The sequence below is a fragment of the Eublepharis macularius genome, chromosome 15, assembly GCF_028583425.1.
Source record: "Eublepharis macularius isolate TG4126 chromosome 15, MPM_Emac_v1.0, whole genome shotgun sequence".
NCBI lineage: Eukaryota > Metazoa > Chordata > Lepidosauria > Squamata > Eublepharidae > Eublepharis > Eublepharis macularius.
In genome coordinates this window covers 57,923,497-57,947,223 of record NC_072804.1, presented here as the reverse complement: position 1 = coordinate 57,947,223, position 23,727 = coordinate 57,923,497, and the positions used below count along the sequence as shown (strand labels likewise).

At 52.2% G+C, this 23,727-nt stretch overlaps 1 protein-coding gene across 4 annotated transcripts; it reads right to left on the bottom strand.

Annotated features, from left to right (window-relative positions):
- Positions 1-12,833: 12,833 nt before the first annotated feature.
- On the bottom strand, positions 12,834-23,343 carry LOC129343558 (cytochrome P450 2G1-like). 4 transcript variants are annotated; one of them, XM_054999827.1, is made up of 9 exons: positions 23,164-23,343; positions 22,134-22,296; positions 21,566-21,715; positions 21,311-21,471; positions 19,853-20,029; positions 19,031-19,177; positions 17,655-17,837; positions 16,349-16,490; positions 12,834-13,159 (listed from the first exon to the last, which is right to left on the bottom strand). In XM_054999827.1, exons 1-9 carry the CDS (start codon positions 23,341-23,343, stop codon positions 12,978-12,980), a joined length of 1,485 nt encoding a protein of 494 aa, XP_054855802.1. In that variant the 3' UTR covers positions 12,834-12,977. The 4 variants fall into 4 exon arrangements, with proteins under 4 accessions (XP_054855802.1, XP_054855801.1, XP_054855803.1 ...); XM_054999826.1 differs by having other exon boundaries at positions 17,655-17,842; positions 19,036-19,177; XM_054999828.1 differs by lacking the exon at positions 22,134-22,296 and having other exon boundaries at positions 17,655-17,842; positions 19,036-19,177; positions 23,157-23,343.
- Positions 23,344-23,727: the final 384 nt, after the last annotated feature.

The window sequence follows — 23,727 nt, the reverse complement described above, 5'->3', positions numbered from 1 at the left end:
CAATTCTAAACATATATATATATATATATCATTTCTAGAGATTTATCATTTCAGTATGGTTGGTTTCAGTATAGACAAATTAAAGGCTTATATGATGCAGATCATAGGAAAGTAGGATTTAGGGTTAAAAATTCAGAGTTAGAGGAGTGTTTACTTCAAGAAGGGAAAAAGTGGATATCTAAAATATATAAGATTTTGTTGAGATGGTATACAGAAGACGAGGTGGTTAAAGTTCAGATGGTTAAATGGGCAATAAATTGCAATAAAGATATTACGATGGAAGCTTGGGAACGATTGTGGGAAAATACAGTAAAATTTTCAACATGTACCACTATAAAAGAAAATGTTTATAAAATGATTTACAGACAGTATCTTACACCAAAAAAACTAGCTAATGGTAATAGCCAAATGTCAGATAAATGTTGGAAATGTAAGAAACATGAAGGTTCCTTCTATCATATGTGGTGGATGTGTGAAAAGGCAAAGCAGTTTTGGGGGAATATTGTGGATGTTATGTCAGATATTTTGCAGAAAAATGTTGTTAAAAACCCAGAACTGTTATTGTTATGTATGAACTTAGAAGAATTTGATAGTATGGACAGAACAATGGTGTTTTATATGGTGACAGCAGCTAGGATGTTATATGCACAACTTTGGAAGACACAAGAGATACCATCGGTGGAAGATTGGATCCAGAAGTTATTGAACATGGCAGAAATTGACAAATTAACAAGGAAACTTAAAGAACAAGATATAGAAGAATTTATTACGAACTGGGAGAAACTTAAGAACTATATGGAAAGAAAGGGGGACATGAAGGGGAAAATCTGGTCTTTGGATAACTTGTAAAGGGGGAAGGTAGTTCCTTACTGGTAGTTGAAATATTTAAGCAATAGATAATGATAGATAAGGGAGTTTTATTGTTAAATATATTTTAATAGAAGAGATAGCAGATAGACTGCAATTAAAGAGGGGGGGTTGGGAAACTGTTGGAAGTCTACTATAAAAATGGGGGGAATGGGTGGGAGAACCGAAAGGGGATGGAGATGTTAATTGAATGTTATGAGTGATATATGTTAACCCATCCAATAAAAACTTTAAAAAAAATAGAGTCCCACTTATTCTAAGTTAGTCACAAAACCCCTCTTTTTTCTTTTGTTCATGTTTCTTTCTGCGCAATCCTATGGCCAGCCCCAATGCCGGCGTGCCTGCACAGACGGAGCAGTGGCGCCGCCAGGCCATACCCTGTGCCAGCAAAGTGCAGCGGCGCCAGCCCTGGCAGCAGCGCAGAGATGCAAATTGGGAGAACCAGATAGCATTGTGGGCGGGCCTGATGCGCGGCCACCGCCGGGCACAGCCAAAGGGCGCTGTTCCCCACAAGCAGCAGGGGGAGGGGCCAGGATAGGCACAGCCAATGGGCAGCATGTGATCCCGGCCAGGCCCCAGAGCAGCAGGCAAATCGCGCCCATGCCGGCAGACCACCCCGGCTCGTGCGTTGGGCGGGGCTCGCAGTCAGGAAGGAGGGGTGGGCGTAGTCTGAGGAGCCTCTCCCTTGTTTGCCCAATGCAGCGCCAAGTCCGTGGCGGCTGCGTCCAGAGAGGTTGGCATGGGACTGGCAGGCGCCCTGCCATGAGGAATCCAGGGCAACAGCCAGTCCCGGCAGTAGGGAACAGCCACCAAGTCGCGCCGAAGGGGAGGGTTGGTCTGAGGCCGCCACCAAGAGGCAGACACAGTGGGCCCGCCCCCGTCCCCATCCCAAGGCAAAGACCACAGACACTCGTTGCACAGAAATCAGTCTTTATTATTATACCATCCCACCTCCCCTAGCAGACGTGAGGAAGGGGAGGCGTGTAGGAGAGGGTGGGTGTCGAGGGACCATGGGGAGGCAGGGCTGGGCAGAGCCCATTTGGAAGGACAGGCAGCCAGGGGCCCATCGATGGCCCGGGCGCTGCCTCGCCAGCCCCCCCCCGCTCACCCCCTGCGCCGTCCGGCGCCTGTGCGAGTGCATGGTCAGAAGCAGCTGCCCTTCCACCCAGCCTTCCCAGCTGCTGCAACCAGGTCACGCGGCCAAGCCCTGCTTCGCTGCCCCCGCCCCCCCAGGACCCTTCCCCCTTGTCTCCAGCAGCTGTATTACACCCTGGGCTGCGGCCCCGCCTGTCCAGCAGAACACCCCACCCCCCGGAAGGTGGCAGCAGGGCTCACCGGTGAGGCCGGCGGCCAGACCCCCTTGGCCGTCAATGGGCCCAGCCTCTTGCACGCAACTGGGCCCGAGAGAGGGGGGCCTCTGGGGCAGGTGGAGCTGCTGCAGCGGGCGGGGCCAGTGGCCTCCCCTGCAGGATTGGTGGGGCTGTCAGCCTAGGAGTGGGTCCCACCCCCCCACAAGGCAATGCAAGCGGCCACAGATGCTGAAAGCAGGAGACGGCGCCGGGCCAGGGCGGAGCCACGGGCAGCCTCGGACACACTCCACCCCTCCCAACAACCATGGCATGTTGGCGTGGGAGGCTGGCAACTGCCCCGCAGGATTGGATGCAAGGCGGGACGCCGCGGGGCGGAGGGTGTTGTAATGGCCAATGGGGCTGCTGCAGGCACCCGAGGGGCCGGACCCACTCTGGGGGGAGGCCGCTCATGGGACTGTGTTGCTGTGGCTGCGGCTGCAACGGGAGCGACCCTCCCCAGGCACGCGAGACCTCCTGCCTGGGATACGCATCTGTCTGCCGCTACCCTAGTTTCTTCACTGATGGGGCTAGGGTTCCAGTGAGCGGACCGTTTCCCCTGCCATCTCCCGCCCCCTTGCAGCAGCACCCCTGGCCACCCTCTCCCTGGTTTATCAGGTGCCAGCTGCTCGCCCTACCAGGGATTGATCGCCCTCGGTGGCTCCCCCCTCCCCGCTGACATGCCCTGCCCCAACCCTCTACCTGACGTTACTGTGAGGGGAGGGTGGGCGGGGAGGCAGAACTGGGTCTGTCAGATACATTTGTGGCGATGTGCAGGTGGAGATATGTGACGGGAGTGTTGGGGGAGGGGCAGAGGATGAAGTCAAGCTCGCAGACACAGAAGGTAGTTGTTTTACAACTCGTTTTATTGCACTGGAACAAGCGGGCTTGTTTTTGGGCTAGCAAGGGAGCCAGGGAATTCTTCACAGCCCTCCTTCCCGCTCGGTGGGGCGGAGCTGAGATGCAGGCCGCGGCGCGAAAGTGCTTCCTGGGCTGCAGCCAACCGTCCGTCAGAGATGTTTGGGGAGGGCGGGACGCGGGGGAGCAGCCATGCCCTGGACGTGCCTGTGGGGGAAAAAGACACATGTGGGCTTTGCCTCGTTCCACTGGCGAGGCAAGCCCCACACTCTGCCATCCGGGAGGATGCACATAGTTGAGGGCAGCAGCGACCAACTGATGCATGACGGTCTGGCGAGGATGCACTCGGCCTTGGCAAGCCTTTACCTTTACGGGAGGGAATGAGCTGGTCATAACAAACACCTGGTCGCATGTGGTTTTCAGGGCGCCTGCCTCTGAGGCAGCCAGGGGCGGCCATGGTCACCCCCACCCCTGTTGGGCCTCACCCAAAGCGGCAAGTAAGTGGGTGGGGTCAGGTGAATGAGCGGTTTGCACTAATCTGCAGAACGGGTCCCCCCTCCCCTACCTCCTCCTCACCTGTCAGCGCTCCGTCAGTCATCACCAGGCGGGAATACCGGAGTCAGGGTACCTGCAAGGAAACGGGAGAGGCTGCTGTAAGTTCGCCAAGTGTCAGTCCCTTCTCTCACGGAAGGGTTAATTTGTTTGTGCTTAGTTAGAAGCAACTAGCTTGCATGAGTCCAGTTAGATGTTGAGTTGTTCTTCCTGTCAGGGTAAAAAGGGGGTTAGCCAAACATTTGCACTTCTTCCCTTTTACAGGAAGTCCCCCCACTTTTTCACAAAGTCCCCCGAGTGCATTCCGTGCCTGCCACCATGAATGCCCTCACCCCCGTTCGATGTTCAAAGGGGCAACGCCACGCAGCACACGGACAGAGGGACAGAGCCTCCGGCGACGTGCTCACTTACCTGAGGGTTTTGCCCGGCGCTGGCCGGATGTTTTGTAGGCGCGGTTGCAGGTGATTGGGTGCGGAGAGGGGGGCTCGTTTACGCCGGGTGCGCACGCTGATTGGTCCCCAGGATAGTTCTCATCCTATGCTCCTTCGGGCCATGGAGGCGGGGCTGGACGCTCGGAGAGGGGGCCGGTTTTTCGCTGTTCCATGGGTGCCTATGGGCTACGCCTTCTTTTTCCATGGCGTAGCTTTTTTGTGCCGCTGTGGGCGTTCCCGCTTCTGGAGGGGCTTAGGGAGCAGACTAACTCTGCCCCCCCTCCCCCCACGCCCCCCCCACGCCGGCGCAGGGCTCTACGCTGCTCCTCCTCCTCCGCCCGGCCGCCTGAGGCTTGCGCCGTTGCTGGGCCGCTGACGGACCAGCGCCGCGTCCCAGCGCGGGCGGAGGGCGACTTACGCGGGCGTAAAGCCCAGATACGCCGTCACAAGCCTTAGTTCGGTTCCTATTCACTTTCCCCGCCCCTCTTAGGATTGGGCTGTTAATCCATAAATCCAGACGTCATCAAATCCTTGTTATCCATTTCATGCAAAAAGTCTATTAACGGTTCCATTCAGTCAGGAAGTTAACTAATGTCCTTTCTCTAATTAATGCCGTAAGTTTTGCCATTAATGCAAACTCCAAAACTTTTGTCAACTGTTCCTCCACTGTAGGCAGTGTTGTAGTTTTCCACTTTTGTGCATGAAGTACTCTTGCTGCTGTAATAATTTAATTTAATTTATTCAATTTATAGTCTGCCCTCCCCATACCAGTGTTCTAAAACTTTTTTCCAACTGGCTGTCCATTATTCCCAACAGAAAAGTCTCAGCTGAAGTTTAATCTTCAAAATCTTCTGAATCGATTATTGTATCTGCAACCAAAAACTCTTTGCTTTCTTACATGTCCACCACATATGAAAAATGTCCCTTCTTGTTTAGCACATTTCCAACATACATTTGATGCCTCCTTATACGTTCTAGCCAATTTTTCAGGAGTCATATACCAACGATACATCATTTTGTAAAAAATTTCTTTAATACTGGAGCTTAATGTAAATTTCAGCCCTCTTGTCCACACATTTTCCCATTACTCCATTAATATATCATGTCCACAATTTTTTGCCCATTAAATCATACATTCTTTTACTTGCTCTTCTTCTATCTCAAACCTCAACAAAAGTTTATACATTTTAGAAATAACATGTTCATCATTTGTACAAAGGGCTATTTCAAATTCAGTTTTAGATTTCTCAAAGTCATAATGACTCTTGTTTAGTTTGAATCTCTCCAAAATTTGCATATATGGAAACCACTGACAGGCGTGCCCTTCTGCTAAGACCTCTCTGTGGCTAATGTTCTGTGGTGTTTAGACATGGGCTGTTTCCACACGTCTTCTCCCCCTCCAAAAAAATAGTGCAAAACTTAGAGTGATGCGGCCTCATGGCACGATTTCCCGGCATGACTTTGCTTTGTGGCGTGATGATGTCAGAAAACACGGCACGAAGCAAAGTCATGATGGAAAATCGCGCCATGAAGGGGCATCATTCCGTAAGTTTTGTGCTATTTTTCGGGAGGGGCAGACGTGTGGAAACGGCCATGGTGATCAGAGGGGGCAAGACCTCCTCGCATGCACACTTTCTGTGCCCATGCTCCCAGGCTTGCACAATGGCATTAATTCCGGGAAGTGACATCATCATACCTGTCAGTCCCTGGCAGGTAGACCCCTCAAGCCCATCCACAGTGAACACACGCTGGTTCCAGCAGAAGTAGCTTTATTAGAATCTGTGCAGTTCAGGTCTGTACTCCATCACGGGGTTTGGCAGAAGTGACAATTCAAATCAAGAGGTCTCTGTTATAGTTGATTTTCCTGCGCTACAAATGACAGTTAAGGTTTTGGTGCACAAGCCTACAAGAGTCTTGTGAGAATCTATTTAGTTATGACTGTATCTCAGGTATACAATAGAATGTTCCCAGTATCTGGGAATAGCAGTGAAAGCTGGCATCCAGATACCCCAAGGTCACAGCTAGCCGAGACTCATATATTTCTCAAAGATAACTGAAGAGGCCCGTTCTGGGTCATAAGGAAGCAACATCTGCAATAAGGTTATGAATGAGCAGAGAACGTACACAGCACTAGCAATTAGTAATCAATCAGTATGGCTTCAGCATATTGTGGCACAAGCAATACAACAAACAAACAAAGAAGTATGGCATGGAAGTACACAGACATGACAACACCAGCCATGGATTTGTTCTCAAGCTTTACACAGGGCTAATTCTGGCCTGTTGAAGGTCAAAATTGGCCCTGACAAAGCGCGGGAGTACACCCATGGCCAGTGCAACGATATCCCTTCAAGAAGTGACATCCCTCCCCCCCCCCACAGGAGCTTGCCCTGTGCACGCTTTCCGGGTTGCCTGGTGGTGGTGGGTGATCACCAGGGAGTTGCCACCTCCCGCCAATCACTAGCAATCATCAGGCAACCCAGCGAACCCCCAGGAGATTGCCTTTCACTGGGAGGCAACTGGTAAGCCTAGCCGTGCAGAGTGAAAGATATCTGGCCAGGGAAGTTGTTCTGTGCCCCATTGGCTGGAGGTGGCTGGCTGCTTCAGTCACTGGCTCCAGGGAGCGATCTACTGCATTGGCTCAACAAAACTAGGCACTTAGTTCCCCAGGAGGAGGGGGCCATGCCCACCCTACTGACATAAGTCCCATTGATGAGGGATGGTTTGGGGGTGATGTTTGGGAACAGAAACAGAAATACACAACACCGTAATACACAAACTGCGTGCTCCGGTTTGTTTTGAAAGATCTATCAATGTCAGCCCACCTGGTTTGCCTTTTGGGCAAGCCTGCCCCTGCTACCAGCAGAAAAATCTGGCACGAGGAGCTTGGCCGTGATGCATGCTGTCAATGTGGCAGTGCAAGGGCTTTACAGAGACCATGTACTGTAACCATTTGGTACTCATGGGAATCGTAGTTCCCCCCTCCAACATTAGGACAGCGGGATATTTGAGAAGTTTATTGTAGGCCTTCCTGTTAGTTTATGGTCCTCTTCCCTCCTTTGTTTGGCATCTTAGCCCCTCAAGCAAGGATGCAACAGCTATCATGAATTTACCGCTTGTCTACAAATAAATCTGGACCAATAAAGATGTATCTTGCTTCTGATTGAACCATGTCTTGTTCACTGGCTCCAACTGTAAGTAAGGATTCCTCTACAATCTGGGTTGAAAGAGGCAGCGCGTTAAAGCTGCCTGGAAGCCAGCCTCTCCTCTCAGCTGCTTCCAGAATAGACCACACCCACATTCTGCACCGTCCCAAGAGTGGGTGCAACCACCGAAAAGGATTATGTTCTTACAGAAGCCAAATTTACCTCTTAAAAAGGCATCTTTAAAAGAGGGTGATGGACCAGCCCAGGATGTCAGGCAGCTCTATATAAAGAGAGGCAATCGGTTAAGCGTGTTCTGGTTCCAATTTGTTCTTCCTCGTCCTCTGGGCCACACAGCATTGCGATGCCGATTCGGGAAAGGGATAGAAGCTTCTGCAGTTTAGACAAACAGTTGTAAAGCTTGGCCTCATCAGCACGCTGATGACACTTCCAATTATCATTCAGTGGGTGTGTCTATGAGCTGCCAAGCTGCAGTCGACTTACGTCAAGCCCAGCAAGGGGCTGTCAAGGCAAGCAAGGAACAGAGGTGGAAGCCCAGGCAAGTACTGGCCCTGCTTAGTTTCTGAGATCTGACGAGATAAGGCGCTACCGAGCCACCTTCCCTCTCTCTAATTCAATAGGCTCATACAAAAATTAAAAAGCATGAGGGAAAGCATAGAAATCTGAGGCATACCCCCCCCCAAAACCCTACTGCCAGGGCATTGAATCCGTCTGTTTGAAGGAAGCTCTTGGCTATCCTTTTGACTAATAAGACTGAAACCAGCATTCAGCCGCGTCCCATAGCTCAAGGCAGTGTTCTGAAAGATGCAGGGAAATGGAATGGTCAACTGTATCAAATGGAGTGACCAGCTTACTGAATCGGGGGAACTCTGTCGACGTGATTTACCTGGATTTCAGTAAAGCTTTTGATAAGGTCCCCCATGACATTCTGATGGGCAAACTGGAAGACTGTGGACTGGACTATAGGACAGTTCGGTGGATAGGGAACTTGTTAGAGGACCTCACTCAAAGAGTGGTGGTCAATGGCGTTTCATCAGATTGGAGGGAGGTGTCCAGTGGGGTGCTGCAGGGCTCGGTTTTGGGCCCGGTACTTTTCAATATTTTTATCAATGATCTGGATGAAGGAGTGGAAGGGCTGCTCATTAAATTTGCTGATGATACCAAATTGGGAGGGGTAGCAAACACCCAAGAAGATAGAATTAAAATTCAACAAGACCTGAATACTCGGGAGAAGTGGGCAGCTGTGAATAGGATGCAATTCAACAAAGACAAGTGTACAGTATTACATCTGGGCCACAAAAATGGGAAGCACAAATACTGGATGGGGGATACACTTCTGGGCAGTAGTCTATGTGAAAGGGATCTTGGGGTAAGAGTGGACTGTAAACTCAATATGAGCAGTCAGTGTGATGTGGTGGCACAAAAGGCTAATTCAGTCTTGGGTTGTATCAAAGGGGCCATAGCGTCGAAATCGCAGGAGGTCATAGCCCCTCTCTATACTGCCTTGGTCAGGCTGCACCTGGAGTATTGTGTGCCGTTCTGGAGGCCTCACTTCAAAAAGGATGTGGCCAAAATTGAGAGGGTGCAGAGGAGAGCGACGAGAATGATCAGGGGGGGTCTGGAGACTGAGCCCTACGAGGAAAGGCTGAGGGCCTTGGGAATGTTTAGTTTGGAGACGAGGAGGTTGACGGGGGGACACAATTGCTCTCTTTAAATATTTGAAAGGCTATCATTTGGAGGAGGGCAGGGAGCTGTTCCAGTTGGCAGCAGAGGGTAGGACCCGAAGCAATGGGCTTAAATTACATGCAGAAAGGTACCAACTGGATATTAGGAAAAACTTTTTCATGGTCAGAGTAGTTCAAAAGTGGAATCAGCTGCCTGGGGAGGTGGTGAGCTCCGCCTCACTGGCAGTTTTCAAGAAGAGGCTGGGTGAATATTGGTCAGAGATGCTTTAGGGTGATCCTGCGCTGGGCAGGGGGTTGGACTAGATGGTCTGTATGGCCCCTTCCAACTCTATGATTCTATGATTCTAAATATGGCCGGCCAATCTAACAGGATTAAACTTATTTATTTAATTTACTTAATTATATTTATGTTCTGCTCTCCTTGCAAGCGGGCTCAGAGAGGAGCACAACAATATAAAAATAAAAACATAATAGCACAAAAATTTAAAATCACCAACAATACAATTCATTTAAAGCAACAGTGTGCATATTGCAACAACCCATCAGACATCAGTGACCCACAAAGCAGGACAGCCAGCAGCAGGACTGGGGGCTCACGCCCCCTAAGGCAGGAGGCCGAGTGGGAGGTCCGTCCATCTTAACCACCCCATGCCAGGCAGGACAGCTCTGTCTCACAGACCGGGTGGAAAGATAACAGATCCCTCCAGGTCCAGGTCTCCACAGACAGAGAGTTCTACCAGGTTGGTGCCGGGGACAAAAAAGCCCTGGCTCTGGTTGCGGCAAGGTGAGCCTTCTCGGGGCCAGGCGCCACCTGGAGATATTTGTCTGCTGAGCAAAGCACCCTCTGGGGAACACGGTGAGAGGCAGTCCCGCAGGTATGCCAGTCCAAGCATGCTAAGGGCTTTACAGGTTAAAACCAGAACCTTCAACCTGATCTGGAATTTCACTGGGAGCCAGTGTGGCTGGCACAAAACTGGTGTTGAATGGGACCGGAATGAAGTCCCTGTCAAAACACGCAGTGCTGCATTCTGGACCAGTTGCAACTTCTGGAGCAGGCCCAGGGCAGCCCAGCGTAGAGCGAGTTGCAGTAGTCCAACCTGGAGGTGATTGTTGCATGGATCACCGAGCTAAGTCATGATGAGTTGCGATTTGCGAAGTAAGGAACAAGTTGCCTGATCTGACGAAGGTAGAGAAATGCAGACCGGACACCTGCCGCAGCCTGGGCCTCCATTGATAAGGAGGCATCCAGGACAAAAACTGACCAATTGCGCCTTATCCCATCCATTTCTCACTGTAGATCACCTGCCACAGCTGCCAAAAGTGTCTCCACCTCAAACTGCCCAGGGTCAGGGAAAGAGGGCTCACCCAGGCACCGAAGTAAACCCATGCAATATCTTTGACTGAGGCCAACCCAGAGGTGATTGTGCAAAACATTGTGCAAGCTTCTGGGTTCTACGGAACCATTCATCAAATGGATAGTCCAAAAATTGCTCTGTTACCATCCATCATCATCATCATCATCATCATCATCATCACGTCTTCTTCCACATACCTGATGGATGGAAAGTAGAGTCTGCCAATGACTCCTCCTATATCATTTCATAACCCCGCCCCCATTCAGGAAACTACCACCAGACACACCACACCCCCTCCACACATTTACACAAGCAAAGCTCCTGGCACCCCCCACCCCCAAACCCAGCAGTGATGGACCCCCCCCCCCACAGTACCGAAGCAAGACCACGGAGCGGATGCAGAAAAAGAACCAAGGAGTCTGTTGAGTCCCGTCGTCCTCAGTGGAGGGGCGCTGTTGCTTTATGGCCTCGTACGTCTCACAACTGAGGAGAGCCCAGGCTGGAAATGGCACTCACGGGAGCCGTTGGGATTTGATTCCCCGTTTACCACCCCAGCTGCATTTCCTTTCCGACTTATTTTGCCGACTTCTGATCTTCCCAGCCCGGTCCCATCTTGTGTGCCTAACAGAGAGCCTTGCCGCAAGTGACATTTGACACGTGAAGGATAAAGGATCGTTTTCGCAAGTCTTTCTGGGAACTGAAGTTCCTCTCCCCCACCCCTTTTCCTTCTGTTCCTTCCCCTCGCTGCCTGAAGAGACAGAGAGAGCCTGCGGCAACAGCAGCTTTTGCAGATCGTTCCTCCAGCCACAAGCCTGCTCTCAATGATCTTTGGGGCAGGCAGCTGCAACTTTCTCAGCTTTCTCCGGAGCATCCCCCCCCCCCAGCAAGACGATTTGCAAAAGCTGATGTTGCTGCAGGCTCTCTCTGTCTCTTCAGGCAGCGAGGGGAAGGAACAGAAGGAAAAGGGGTGGGGGAGAGGAACTTCAGTTCCCAGAAAGCCTTGCGAAAATGATCCTTTATCCTTCACGTGTAAAATGTCACTTGTAGCAAGGCTCAGAGACTTCACACCTCCTGAACGAGAGACGGCATCGCTTGAAACTTCTGTGCTGAGCCTGCCACCTTTGGCCAGTGGCAAGCGGTGTTACAAAATCTGCTTCAGCTCAACTCTGCTCTCTGGCGGTGGAGTGTGCGGCGCGGCCACAAAGGCTGTGGAGGCCGGAGCGACCGGGCGTTGCTGTTGGCCGGTGCCTCCGCTGCCAGGCGTGCATGCGCTGAGCTTTCTGTGTCACAGCCAACACTCCACGGATGTGAGCCTGACCTCACAAGTTAATGCTTGACCACCACTAGGTGGCTCTGAGGTGAAGCTAAACGGAAACTGAAGGTCGGAACTTGGCTGGGCCAGGCTGGCTCTGGGAAAGGACGCCATTCCTTCGGGCAGAGTCACGCCTTGCAGACTCTAATCTCAAAGGACAAATTAAAGATCAGCTCTATATTCTCTGTGATAAAATATCTTTTATTCTGGTTTTATCAGTAAAACATTGAGTCAAACAAGAGAGCCAACTTTCTAAAGCCTCTGTATCTATACAGCATCAGTAATGGCAGAAAAAATCCAAACTACATTCAAGATGGGAGGATTTACTTGAAACTCCATTTCTTCACCACATTTACCCAAGTTGTTTCAGTTTAATGCTTTAATAACCCAGAATAAAAAGATGAATCTCCCCCCCCCCACATCTTCTTCCAATGGGGGGCATGTGTTACAGCAGAGTTTCACTCCAGTGGCACTTTAGAGGCCAATAAGCTTTCCAGGGTACAAGCTTTGAGAGTCAAAGGTCCCTTGTTCTGAAGAAGAGAGCTTTTATTCTCAAAATCTTACTCTGAGAATCTTGTGGGTCTCTAAGGCACCCGGACTCAAATCTTGCTGTTCTACTGCAGACCAACATGGCTACCCACCTGAAACTAACCTTTGTTAGTGATTATGAGAGTTCACCCATCCTGTATAATCTGGCATAAGAGAGTTTCTGTTTTCACACAGGAGATTTAAATTGCCTTTGGGCCCTTCCCATGGTACTTAAGCCCATGAAGATGAAAAAGCAGAGCAGCAGCCTTTGTGATGCAAAGGAGTTTCCCCGGCAGATGTAGGTTATCAAAATCACTAGAGCTGGAAGCCTGGGGAAGGCCGGTACAAGACCTTCTGCAGTGCGCGGTCTGAAAGGTCCAGCCCCTCGGCATCCCCTCGGGAGGGTGTGGAGCTCTAACCCTTGGCTTGTGTGTGGCCTGACAGGGTGCCAGAGTGGCTTGCCAGATGAGGAGGCTCAGCAGGTCTGAGGTCCCCACCCAGGGGGCACTAAGGAGCAGCAGTCATCATGGGGGACGGTGGGTCTGGACCGAGTTTTTCTCAGCACAAGCACAGTGAACTGATCAGCATTTGGCCCCTGTAAGAGTTTGGGCTTGTGTGAGTGGGGCAGAGAATTAGATCCAACTGGGGGTGCCCCCGGCCCAGCCTTCTGTTACCAACACTGCTTGCTTCCACAAAGCCTACAAGTAGGGCAAGGCAGAAGAAAGCTGCACCGCAGGGAAAGCGGGCGGGCTTAAAAGCTCCACCGTCGTCTGCTTGCGTCTACTTCTGAAGCAGCTCAGGGGGAAATGTGCCAGAGTGAGAGGTGAGAGGGGACAGGGACACGCATGCCGGTCTTTTCTGCCCTCCCTCCACGTGGGATTAGCGAGGCACCAGGCACAGCTGGTATGTGGGGGGGATATTCCCAAAGCCGCTCACTCGTGGGGTGATGTCAATGTCCTGGGGGGGCACCAGGGGCTTCAGGGAGAAGTTCTGCAGGATGGTGGTGAAGTACAGGAAGAGCTCCATTCGGGCCATGGCTTCGCCCAGGCAGACCCGCTTCCCTGGCAGAAAAAGGAAAACGGCACGAGTGGAACGGGCACAGAACGGTTCCATTGCAGCCTACTGCCCAATTTGTCCCAAAGGGGTACAGGACAGCAGATCTGCAACGCAGCTTTTCTCTGTGTCTCTCTGTGCAGGAAGTGGAGCTGCGCCCCGGTCAGAGGCACTTCCCTCCTGCAGGCGCCTGGTGGAGGGTGCTCTTCTGAACGTCTGGCACTGACGGGATGCTCCTGCTGCTGCCGGGAAGTGCCTCCCTGTTAGCAGAACCGCACCTGCCCACAATCCCCCCTCCCATCACCAGGAATGATCATCTCCCATCACCTTTGTATCCCCTCCTCTTCCAGGCAGTGCAGTGTGAGGACCCAGATCCCGAACCTGAGCGCAGCAGCTCCAGTGGAGCGCCGCTCTGCTTTCCACCCGGGGCGCCTGCTTTCAAAGGGGGCAGCTGATCTAATCTCCCAGCCATGCGCCAGGGTGGCCTCCTCAAGAGGGCCGGCAAACGAAGCGCGCCGTCCCTGCCCGGAAGGATGCGATGCTGCTGGGAAGAGCAGGCTGAAGGGCTCCGTGAGAGCGGGACTGCAGGCCTAATGCTGTCACGCCACCTCCGAGCGGGGCCCCTTCCTTGAATGCCCTGTCTGTAGGGGGAAGTCTCCGACCTCAGCCTGTCAGGTGTTGGCCTGCCGGACAGAAGGACCCCTCACTTGATCATCTGACTCCCAAGGTGCCCCTCACATCTCCGGACTTCCGCCAGAGCTGACGTTGTTTCTGCCCTACGCGAAGGCCACCCTCTGCTTCTGACCCCTCCCCCTTCAGATACACTCTCTGCTGTATCTGAAAGGCCTTGTTGGACCCAAATGACGTGTGTCTGGTTGTCTTAGCCAATTAAGAGAGATGAATACACACAGAGAAGGAAGTCTAATGAAGGATGTTGTAAAGAAAAGCCAGATCTATTTGCAAATATAGGACACACACACAGCTACTAGGTGAGCTCTGAGTGTGTCACCAGAACAAAGGATTACGGCCCTTTTCACACTACTTACCAGGATGTGCAATGACGCGGAACATCGCGCTACAAATGCGGAAAATCGCATTTTCTCACGCCAGATTTGCGCAACATCACGCAAATCTCGCACCATGTCGTGCAAATCTCACACGAGAAAATGCAATTTTCTGCGTTTGTAGCACGATGTTCCGCATCGTTGCGCGTCCTGGTAAGTAGTGTGAAAAGGGCCTACGTGCTATTTTAAAGGTTCATCACATCACACTGGAGAAATGAAAGTCACACTTAAGGCAAAGCATCTGACTTCTTTCACATCTTTGGATTGGCTATTGTCCGTTTTTCAAACTTAGTCTCGCGACAGAACATCTGCAATTCCATCCCTGTTCATACCTTCTTCTTATCAGCTTCCCCCTATATGGTCATTCTACCCACACTCTTTCCTATCTCTGTCTCTGCAGGTGGGTCTAAGGGACGCCCCTGTATCTATGCTTCCCGAAGGCCAAAAGTTATCCTTTTCCGGTGTGCAGCCAGAAAGGCCCAAGGAGCCAGAGGGACCCAGGCAGGGACGAGTTACTTTAAAACATGCACAAAGAATATATTTCATGTCTCTTTTTCTGTACTAGTGTGAGTTCATGATTGATCTGAAGTCACTACTAAAATGTGCTAATCTCACAGCCTCACACCCTGGCACTAGAGCCCCTCCTCCTCCCCCCCGGGCTTCACGTTGCCTACATTTGCACCCAGGTCTGGGGGAGGCAGAGTGCCTAGCCAAGGCCCCCCTGGTCTGAATGCTCCCTCTGTCAGGTTCTGGTCATCTGACAGCAATGCTGGCTCTGTGAACCTGGGCAGACCATGAGAGGGAGGGCAGGAGGGGCTACATCAGGGCTTCGCTCTCCTGGCCCCTTCTTACACGCCCAGGGCAATGTCCATCGCCACTCTGTGGTCAGGAACTAGTTTTCCCCAGGCTTGTTTGGCTAGGGATCCTGGTGATGTTTTGCCATCTTCTGGCAGGGCTGGATCTTGGGTTCCTGGTGCCTGGGACAACCCAATTCCAGCCGCCCTCATGTGCGTGCTCAGTGTGCGCTTGCTCCTGGCACTGCGTGATGATGTCACTTCGTGACATCATTGTGCAGGGCAGCGTGCCGCCAGTGGAGTGGTGGCAATGCCGGTGGCTGAGAGGCCGCCCGCAACACTCGCCTGCCCGGCTGAGGGGGTGGCCGGCTTGCCGCGTGCTCCCTGTCCTGTGGGGCAGGCGAATGGAGCAGGTGGCCTCCCAGCCCTCTGTGCCACTCACTTGCCCAGGAGGACAGGGAGTGCGTGGCCAGCTGGCCGCCCCCTCAGCTGGGCAGGTGAATGGCATGGAGAGCTGGGAGGCCGTGTGCGCCATTCGCCTGCCCAGCAGGACAGGGAGTATGCAGCAAGCCGGCCGCCCCCTCAGTGGGACAGGCAAGTGGCACGGGCGGCCTCCCAGCTCTCCATGCCATTCTCCTGCCCAGCTGAGGGGGCGGCCAGCTGGCCATGTGCTCCCTGTCCTCCTGGGCAGGCAAATGGTGCGGGTGGCCACTCAGCCGCCCGCACTGCCGCTGGCGCGCTCCCGGCAGCTGGCAGCTGCGCCCAGTGACCCCTCTTTGGCAGCGCTGGGGCAGACTATCCCCACTGCCCCTCTCAATCCAGCCCTGTCTTCTGGGCTTGGAGTAAGGGTCATTGGGGGTGCGGGGGGAGGGGGGTAGTTGTGAATTTCCTGCATTGTGCGGGGGTTGGGCTAGATGACCCCGCAAGTCCCTTCCAGCACTGTGATTCTATGGTGCTCTAGAGTGGCTGGGAAGAGGTTTGGCCTGGGCCCTCCGGTTCACCAACATCCCGCCCACCACATTTGCAGACGACATATGAAGGGCGGAGGGAGGCCACATCTTCCAAAGGTTATGCAACGAGCATAACGGGCGGGATGTTGGTGAACCGGAGAGGCCCAGGCCAAACCTCTTCCCAGCCACTCTAGAGCACCATAGAATCACAGTGCTGGAAGGGACTTGCGGGGCCATCTAGCCCAACCCCCGCACAATGCAGGAAATTCACAACTCCCCCCCTCCCCCCAGACCCCGTCCCCATCCACGAGGAATCGCCCTGAACCTGAAGCCGGCTTGCGGTGAGATTTCAGAGCCAAGCGGTCAGCAGCAGAAGAGAGAATCCCTACCTGAAGAGAACGGCACAAAAGCATCGTTCTTCTTGAAGCGGCCTTGCTCGTCCAGGAAGTGTCCAGGGAAGAATCGATCAGGGTGGCTGAAATATTTGGGGTCACGCAAGACGGAGCCTAGCAAGGGGAAGACATCTGTGCCCTGGAAAATATGGGACAGAGAATACATCTGGGCATGAATTCAGGGGTTCTCCGTGTGTCTCCACTGCCTGTTGCCTAACTGAGGAGTCACGCTCAGGCATGCTATAAGGGGCAGTTACATAGGCTTGCCAGCTTCCAGGTAGGAGATCTACCAACTCACAACTGCTCTCCATACTACAGAGGTCAGCTCCCCTGGAGAAAACAGCAGCTTTGGAGGGTGGACTCTACGGCATCACATCCCTGCTGAGCTCCCGCCCCTCTCAAGACTCTGTCCTCCCCATGTTCCACCCCAAATCTCCAGGAATTCCCCAACCTGGAATTGGCAACCCTAAGCTATTGCCTGCCTTGGACTTCACAAGAGGTGCCTGGGACCTGACTCGCTTCTCCTCCCTCCCCGCTGCTGCCATTCCCATCACCACTAGGGCAAACCTCTCCGTTTCTGTCACACCCCACATGCAACTGGGTCAGGGTTAAGGCCAGAGAATGAGAGAAAGAGGAGCAAAGGAAGGGGGAAGTAAAAGGGGAAGTGGGCGTGGGGGGAGGGGGACGAAAGGAAGCTGCAAACTTGCCAAAGTACAATGAAATTTGGAAGTGAAGCAACAGCCGAATGGCGGGAAACCTTTCTTTCTTTCTTTCTTTCTTTCTTTCTTTCTTTCTTTCTTTCTTTCTTTCTTTCTTTCTTTCTTTCTTTCTTTCTTTCTTTCTTTCTTTCTTTCTTTCTTTCTTTCTTTCTCTCTCTCTCTCTCTCTCTCTCTCTCTCTCTCTCTCTCTCTCTCTCTCTTTCTTCCTTCCCTCCCTCCCTCCCTCCCTCCCTCCATTTGTTTGTTTGTTTGTTTGTTAGGGAAAGTGTATGTGGTGCCTCCTCAGAGACCTGCTTGAGGCAGCTTACAACTAAAACAAGAAAACAAAACTACTAAAAACAAAGTGAAGCCATTAAAAACAAGACAGGGCATAAAAAACAGCATAATGCAAGCCACGAGCAGCCTGAGACCACACTGAGGGAATTAGTCCGCAGGCCAGAGCAGGACCACAGAACAGAGGGGGGGGGATGTTTTGGCCTCTAGAGCCTAAAGGGATCCTCAGGTGAAGCTCCCTCCCTTTCTCTGCTCCATCCCTCTAGCAAACGGCCCTTGCCTCTGAAACTCCAGCTCCTCAGACCCCTCACCTTGGGCAGGAGGTACCCCCGGAACTGGGTGTCCCGGATCACAGTGTGGGGCACCCCCATGGGGACGATGTCCGTCAGCCTTTGGATCTCATGGATAACAGCATCTGTGTAGGGCATGTTCATCCTGTCCTCAGAGGCTGGGATGCGATTGTGTCCGATGACGTGGTCAATTTCTTGGAGGACCTTCTCTGCCAAGACATGAAGGAAAAGCTCTTGGGAAAGGAACTTAAGCCCGAGCCCCTACGCCCATCAGTGAGACAGCCACTTGTGAGGCCATGGAATGAAAGGAGGGTAGGGGGAGAAGAGGCATGTACATGGAAGCCACCAGTGAAGGAACTGTGTCTTTTGGGATGGGGGCATAGCTCGGCAGAAGGTCCGAGATTCAGTCCCTGGCATTTTCCATTAAAGGAACAAGTAGGAGGGGAAGTGAAAGGCCATTGCCAGTCCAAGCAGAGGATCCTGAGCTCGAAAGACGACCGGGGTCTGCCTTGGTGTAAGGCCACTGCAAGCGTTCCAAGGGAGAGAAGCAATGCTTGGTGCCCGAGCGCCTTCCAGGCCGCTGCAGAGCTCACGTGCAAACGGGAGTCTTCACTGTAACATTCTCTCACTGCCCAGGGCCCTTTGGCTCAGACAGCACGGACAGGTCTGGAGTGGAGCAGAACCTCTCCTGGGCTAGCAGAAGGTTTGGCTAGAGAGCCCCTTTCCACAGGGAGCGTCCTCCATTTCCCACAGACATTGGAATATGGGAGGGCCGTTTTTCTTGGTGCCATCAGCCTAACACATAGGCCAATTCCACACGGCTTACCTGAAGCCGGGACGGTGCACAACGTTGCAGATCATGCCGGAAAAAACGCGGAAGATCGCGTTTTCTCGCGTGAGTTTTGCACGATGTCGCAAAACTCAGGTAAGCCGTGTGGAATCGGACGGAGCCGCTGAGTTTTCATTCCAGTGCAAAGGAACAGTACAAAAATGAAGTTGTCTCAGCTGAACTTAAAGGGAAAGGAAGGCCTGCCCCCCTCCTCGGAAACGGGTCTCTGCAGTAGGAAGCCCCTTTTTCAATCCCAGCTGCAGAGCTGGAAGTAGACATCTCTGCTTAAGAGCTCAACATTTGGCTCAAAAGGGATAGTCTCCAGAAAGGAGAAAGCTGCTGTGGCATAGTGGTTTAGCAGCTGAGCTGTGAATCAGTGCTCTGCTGGTTTGAATCCCACCACCAGGGTGAGCTCTGCAGGCGGCCTTGGGTCAGCCGCTCCAATAATTCACTGACTTCGTTCACTGTTCTGATTGGGAGACTAATCTGTCTGGAAGAGCAGCGTATAGGCACAGTTGTTCCTGTGCATCCAGTTCTTGCTTGTTTCAACGCTGCCTATTTTTCCCACCCTACCTTCCACTTCTGGGTGCTTCATTAGGAAAAGAAACCCGTATCTCAGGGTGGAGCTGACCGTCTCTGTCCCAGCAAAGAACAAGTTGAGGGTGGTGAGGATCAAATTCTTCACATTGAATTCGCTGGAAGGGTTTCCCTTTTCCTTTGGAGGAGTCAAAAGAAAGGCATGCCATGAATAATCACGACTAGGGGAAAAGTGACTAAACTCCAGATAGGAGCCCAAGTTTAAGCTTAGTATCTGGACTTCAGTTCATAAATGAAAGTTCTAAGAATCTCTGTCATAGCAGGGGCAAAATAATGTTCCAACTGTCAGTTATCTGTTCTCGTGTCTATGAGACGGCCGGAGAGAGGGGTCTGAACTGCCTGGTACTGCGGTAAGAATTTTCTAATGTACTCACAGGTACCTCATGAAACAGCCGGGCACTGCAATGCATTCATCCTCACATTTCCCCATTTTGTAGATGTGGATATGCATTTGAGAAGAAACGGGTCATCTAAAAGTACCCAGAAAAAGTATGGAGGATGAGGTGGGACCTGAAGGCACAGAGCCCCTGTGAAAAAGGAAACATCCCAAACTTTAGCCTTTCCTCGTGTGTTCTAACTGATCGTTCGGGTTGCCCTTTTCTGAGCCTTTTCCAACTCGGTGATATCCTTCTAGGGACGAGGTGGTGTACACAGAACGCCCAACGCTGCCAGGCTAAAGAAGTGCATAAACAGAGGCTTGCTGCGTTCCCGCCCTTTCCCCAGATTTCTGCAAATACAGCCGAGTCGGGTTCTTCCCGGCCTTCTGTGGGTGCCAATGCATCCATTCTGATACCTTCTCCATCTGGATGAGGAAGCAGTCTATGAAATCCCGTGGGTTGTTTCGATCAAGCGTCGCTTGGTTGGTTTTGACCTTCTCAGCAATGAAGTCCTTCAGATCTTCAATGAGATAGTAGATGCGGTTGTGTCTCCCGGGCAAGTACTGCATGATGCTGGAATACATATCATAGAGCTGGAAGAAAGAGCAATGGTTGTGAGTTGTAATTCTTGCATGGTGCACTCAACAAATACCACCTGCGCAATCCTATACGTGTTATTTTCTGACCCAGAAAGATTAGCCGTCACTGTCTGGGCTCCTTCCCAAGAGACCATCTTCTCCCCAGAGTCTTCCTGTAGAGCTCTTCCAGTACCATGCCACCTGAGCACCCACCGGAACCAGAGTGCCTGGAGGGAACTGGGCTCCGTGGCTGGTTGTTCCCTAGCTCTGCAGTTCCTTCCCTGCATGCCCGTGTTTTCCAGCCTGGTTCTGGGAAGCCTGGGGTTCCTCAGAGGATTTTAGGAGCCCCTCAGGAGGAAGGTCAGTAATGAGGAACTGAGGAAAGACAGTCTGACCCTCACCACCACCAGTCTTCTCCCTCTGACTAGGGGCCCTCTCAGTGCGTAAGGGGCAAACACACCCTAACAAGCCCTAGAGGAAAGATGCACAGTGCCCAAGCCACCTGCCATCTGCCACAAGCAGGGCTTTCTCAGCAAGCAAAACGGTCACGACAAGATAGTGTCTGTGAAGGCCCTTGATGTAGCAACCTTGCTGAAGGGTTGCCAACTCTGGCTTGGGGAATTCCTGGGGATTTGGGGGTGGAGCCTGGGGAGGAGGGAACCTCATCAGGGTATAATGCCACAGAATCCACCCATTTTCTCCCGGGGAACTGATCTCTGTTGGCTGAACATCAGTTATATTTCTGGGTGATTTCCAGTCCCCATCTGGAGGCTGGGAACCCAAACAGGACCATGCCTGAACAGCAAACTTCCTGGGGACCCCCCCCCATTTACAGTACCACGAGTTCCATGACGTAAGAAAGGTGGGACATAAATGTGGGAAAGGTTCCCTAAAGCGACAAGGCTCCGAAGTCCTGCTCTGGGCACCCGCCCTACGCAACTTGTGGAGGCAGCCCGAGGAGGGCTCCTCTTTGTGCGCCCATCAAGTAGTGAGCTAAGGATACGATAAAAATTGATTTCAGAAAAATGTTTTTACCTTGTGGCTATTGAAATAATTGTGATTTTATATCAATATTATTAATTCTGATCTGTGGAGAATCTCAGGATTTATTGAATGTCTCCCTGAAACCTCTAGTAGGGCTGTACCTTTAGATAAAATGGAATAACGGGCAGAGGACAACCACTTCTCGGTGGCGATGATATTGCTTCTGGCACGCCCTCCCCCTCCCGCCTCTTCTGAAGCGGAAGTTCAGGGCGGGGGTGGGGACAGAGGGGCTCCTCCAGCCCTGCCCGGTACCTGAGCCCAAGGGGTGCTCATCTCAATGAAGGACTCGTTGATCATTCGCAGGAGGGAGAGGAAGGTCTGGTCTTCATAGTCGAAGCGGCTGCCGAAGACAACAGAGCTGATGACGTTGGAGACCGTGCGGCTTAGGAAGAAGGTGGGGTCAAAGGGCAAACCTGCCGAACGCGAACAGAGAGCCGGTCGGTGGCTGCAGCCGTTCCCCACCCCTTTCTCCAGCGGTGGGGGAAGCTGGGCTTGGCTAACACCAACCTTTGGTTTTCCTGAATTCTTCCATCAGGTACTGGGCCTCTTCCTGGATCCGCTCCTCGATGGACCGTTTTCCCATCCCGAAGTTCCTCAGTACAGTGAGAGAAAAGCGACGGAGCTGCCTCCACCGTTCCCCATTGGCCAAAGCAACTCCTGGAAATACATTATTCAGGTCAAATTCCAAGGTCTTCCCTCCCAACATAGAGGAAGGTTCCCTCACTGGAAAGTCAGGCGTCACAAATGTGCCCTTAACTCATTTTCTTGTATTTACTTATTGGCTCTGGGCCAAGCTACAAGTGACGAATGATGACAAATGACGCTCGAACGGCAAGTGAACAGACTCACGTGTACACTACGAGATCAAGCGGAGCGCAAGTGAACAGAGAGGAATACACGTGAGTCTGTTCACTTGCCGTTCGAGCGTCATTTGTCACTTATAGCTTGGCTCTGTGCTCACGGTCTGCCTCTCTTGCCGAGACTAAGGACATTCTCAGGGAGACAGTTTGCAAGTTCTGTCACTTTTCTTTGGCCCTTTTCCCAGCCAAGCACCAAACCCATCAAGCCCCCTCACCAAAGCCATTGAAGTTTCGGTCGATGCTGGCCAGCTCTCCCCTGCCACTGAAGTCCTCGGCTTGGTCCACCAGAGCTTCCTTCACCGCCTCATGCCCACACAAAACCACAACCCGCCGAGGCCCCAGGTACACTGTGAACACTGGGCCGTATTTGTCCTTTAGCTGCAGGAAACATCAAAGTTAGTGGAGGGTTTGGGGGGAGTTGGAAATGCATTGAGGGGTGAACATGCCCTGTATCCAAGACAGATCACTGATCCACCTATCTCAGCACTCTGGGGTATGAGCTTTGGAGAGTCAAAGCTCCCTTTTTCTGATCTGATGAAGGGAGCTCTGACGCTGGAAAGCTCAGACCCCGGCAATCTAGTTGGTCTTTAAGGTGCTACTGGACTCGAATCTTGCTCTTCTGCTGCAGACCAACACAGCTGTCCGCTTGGCTCTGCACTCGAGGAGGTCTTTCAGGGTCAACCTGGAACTGTCTGTGTGCAGTGGAGGAGCACTGCCACTGATGTGTGGCCGTTTGAGAGAGAGCCATGCCCTTCCCAGAGCTTAGATTTGCCGGGCTCTGCCTGGGCAATTTTCAACACAGGAATTCTTTAATAGCAAGACCTTCCCTACCCCTTGGCCAGGACTCCCTCCCTGCTACGCTTCGCAGTGCCGTTTCTCCCATGCTCACTATTCCAATGAGGTTTCGAGTCAAGCGGCCCTTACAGACCCATGAGGTTTTCAGGCTGGAGAGTCAGAGAACCCCCTTCTTCAGACATGAGCTGGAACGGAGATTCCTGCGCATTTATATTCCAACCAAAGGCTCGTAGAATGGCAGGACTGAGGCCAGTGGCACCTTCGAGACCAACAAGACTTTCAGTGTGAACATTTGAGAGTCAGAGCTCCTTTCTTCCATCTGACTCTCAAAAGCTCACGCTCTGAAAATCCTGTTGGTCTTGAAGGTGCCACTGGACTGAAATCCAGCTGTTCTACTGCAAACCAGCATGATTGCCCTCCTAGAATGATGCCAACGAGGGCGCCACTCACCGCCAGGAAGGACTTGAAGGTCTCCTCAGTGCTCACGTGCAGCAAATTGCCAATGAAGGGCAGGGGTGTTGGCCCCGGGGGCAACTTCCCCTCTTTGTGCATTCTCTTCCATGCCGAGAGGAGAGCCAAGCATGAGAGGCAGATACCCAGGATGATGGTCAGCGCCCCTCCAGGCTCCATGGTGAGCAGGCTCCCAATTCAGCCGGATGCCTCGGCTAACCCGTTATATGCAGCTCACCCTGTAAGCTAAACCAGCCTGTCTTCCCTGGGATCATATACACCAGGAAAACAAGATTGGATTTCAGTGCAAAAGTTTGGGGGCGGTACCCGCCTTGAGACAAGGGTGGAGGGGTATTCCTCTTGAAGGCAATCTTCGGGGGGGGTGTGTGTGTGTGCAAAGTGTGATGTCTAATGGATCAGCTCAGGAGGTGGCCTCTCTTACAGATAATGTGATTTCCCCCCTCTTCCGGTTCTTCAAACCCAGACTCTGCATTATGTTCTTTTATTAGGAACCTTTACTCTTAGATTCAAATGTTATTGTATTTTGCAACAAGCTTACCAATT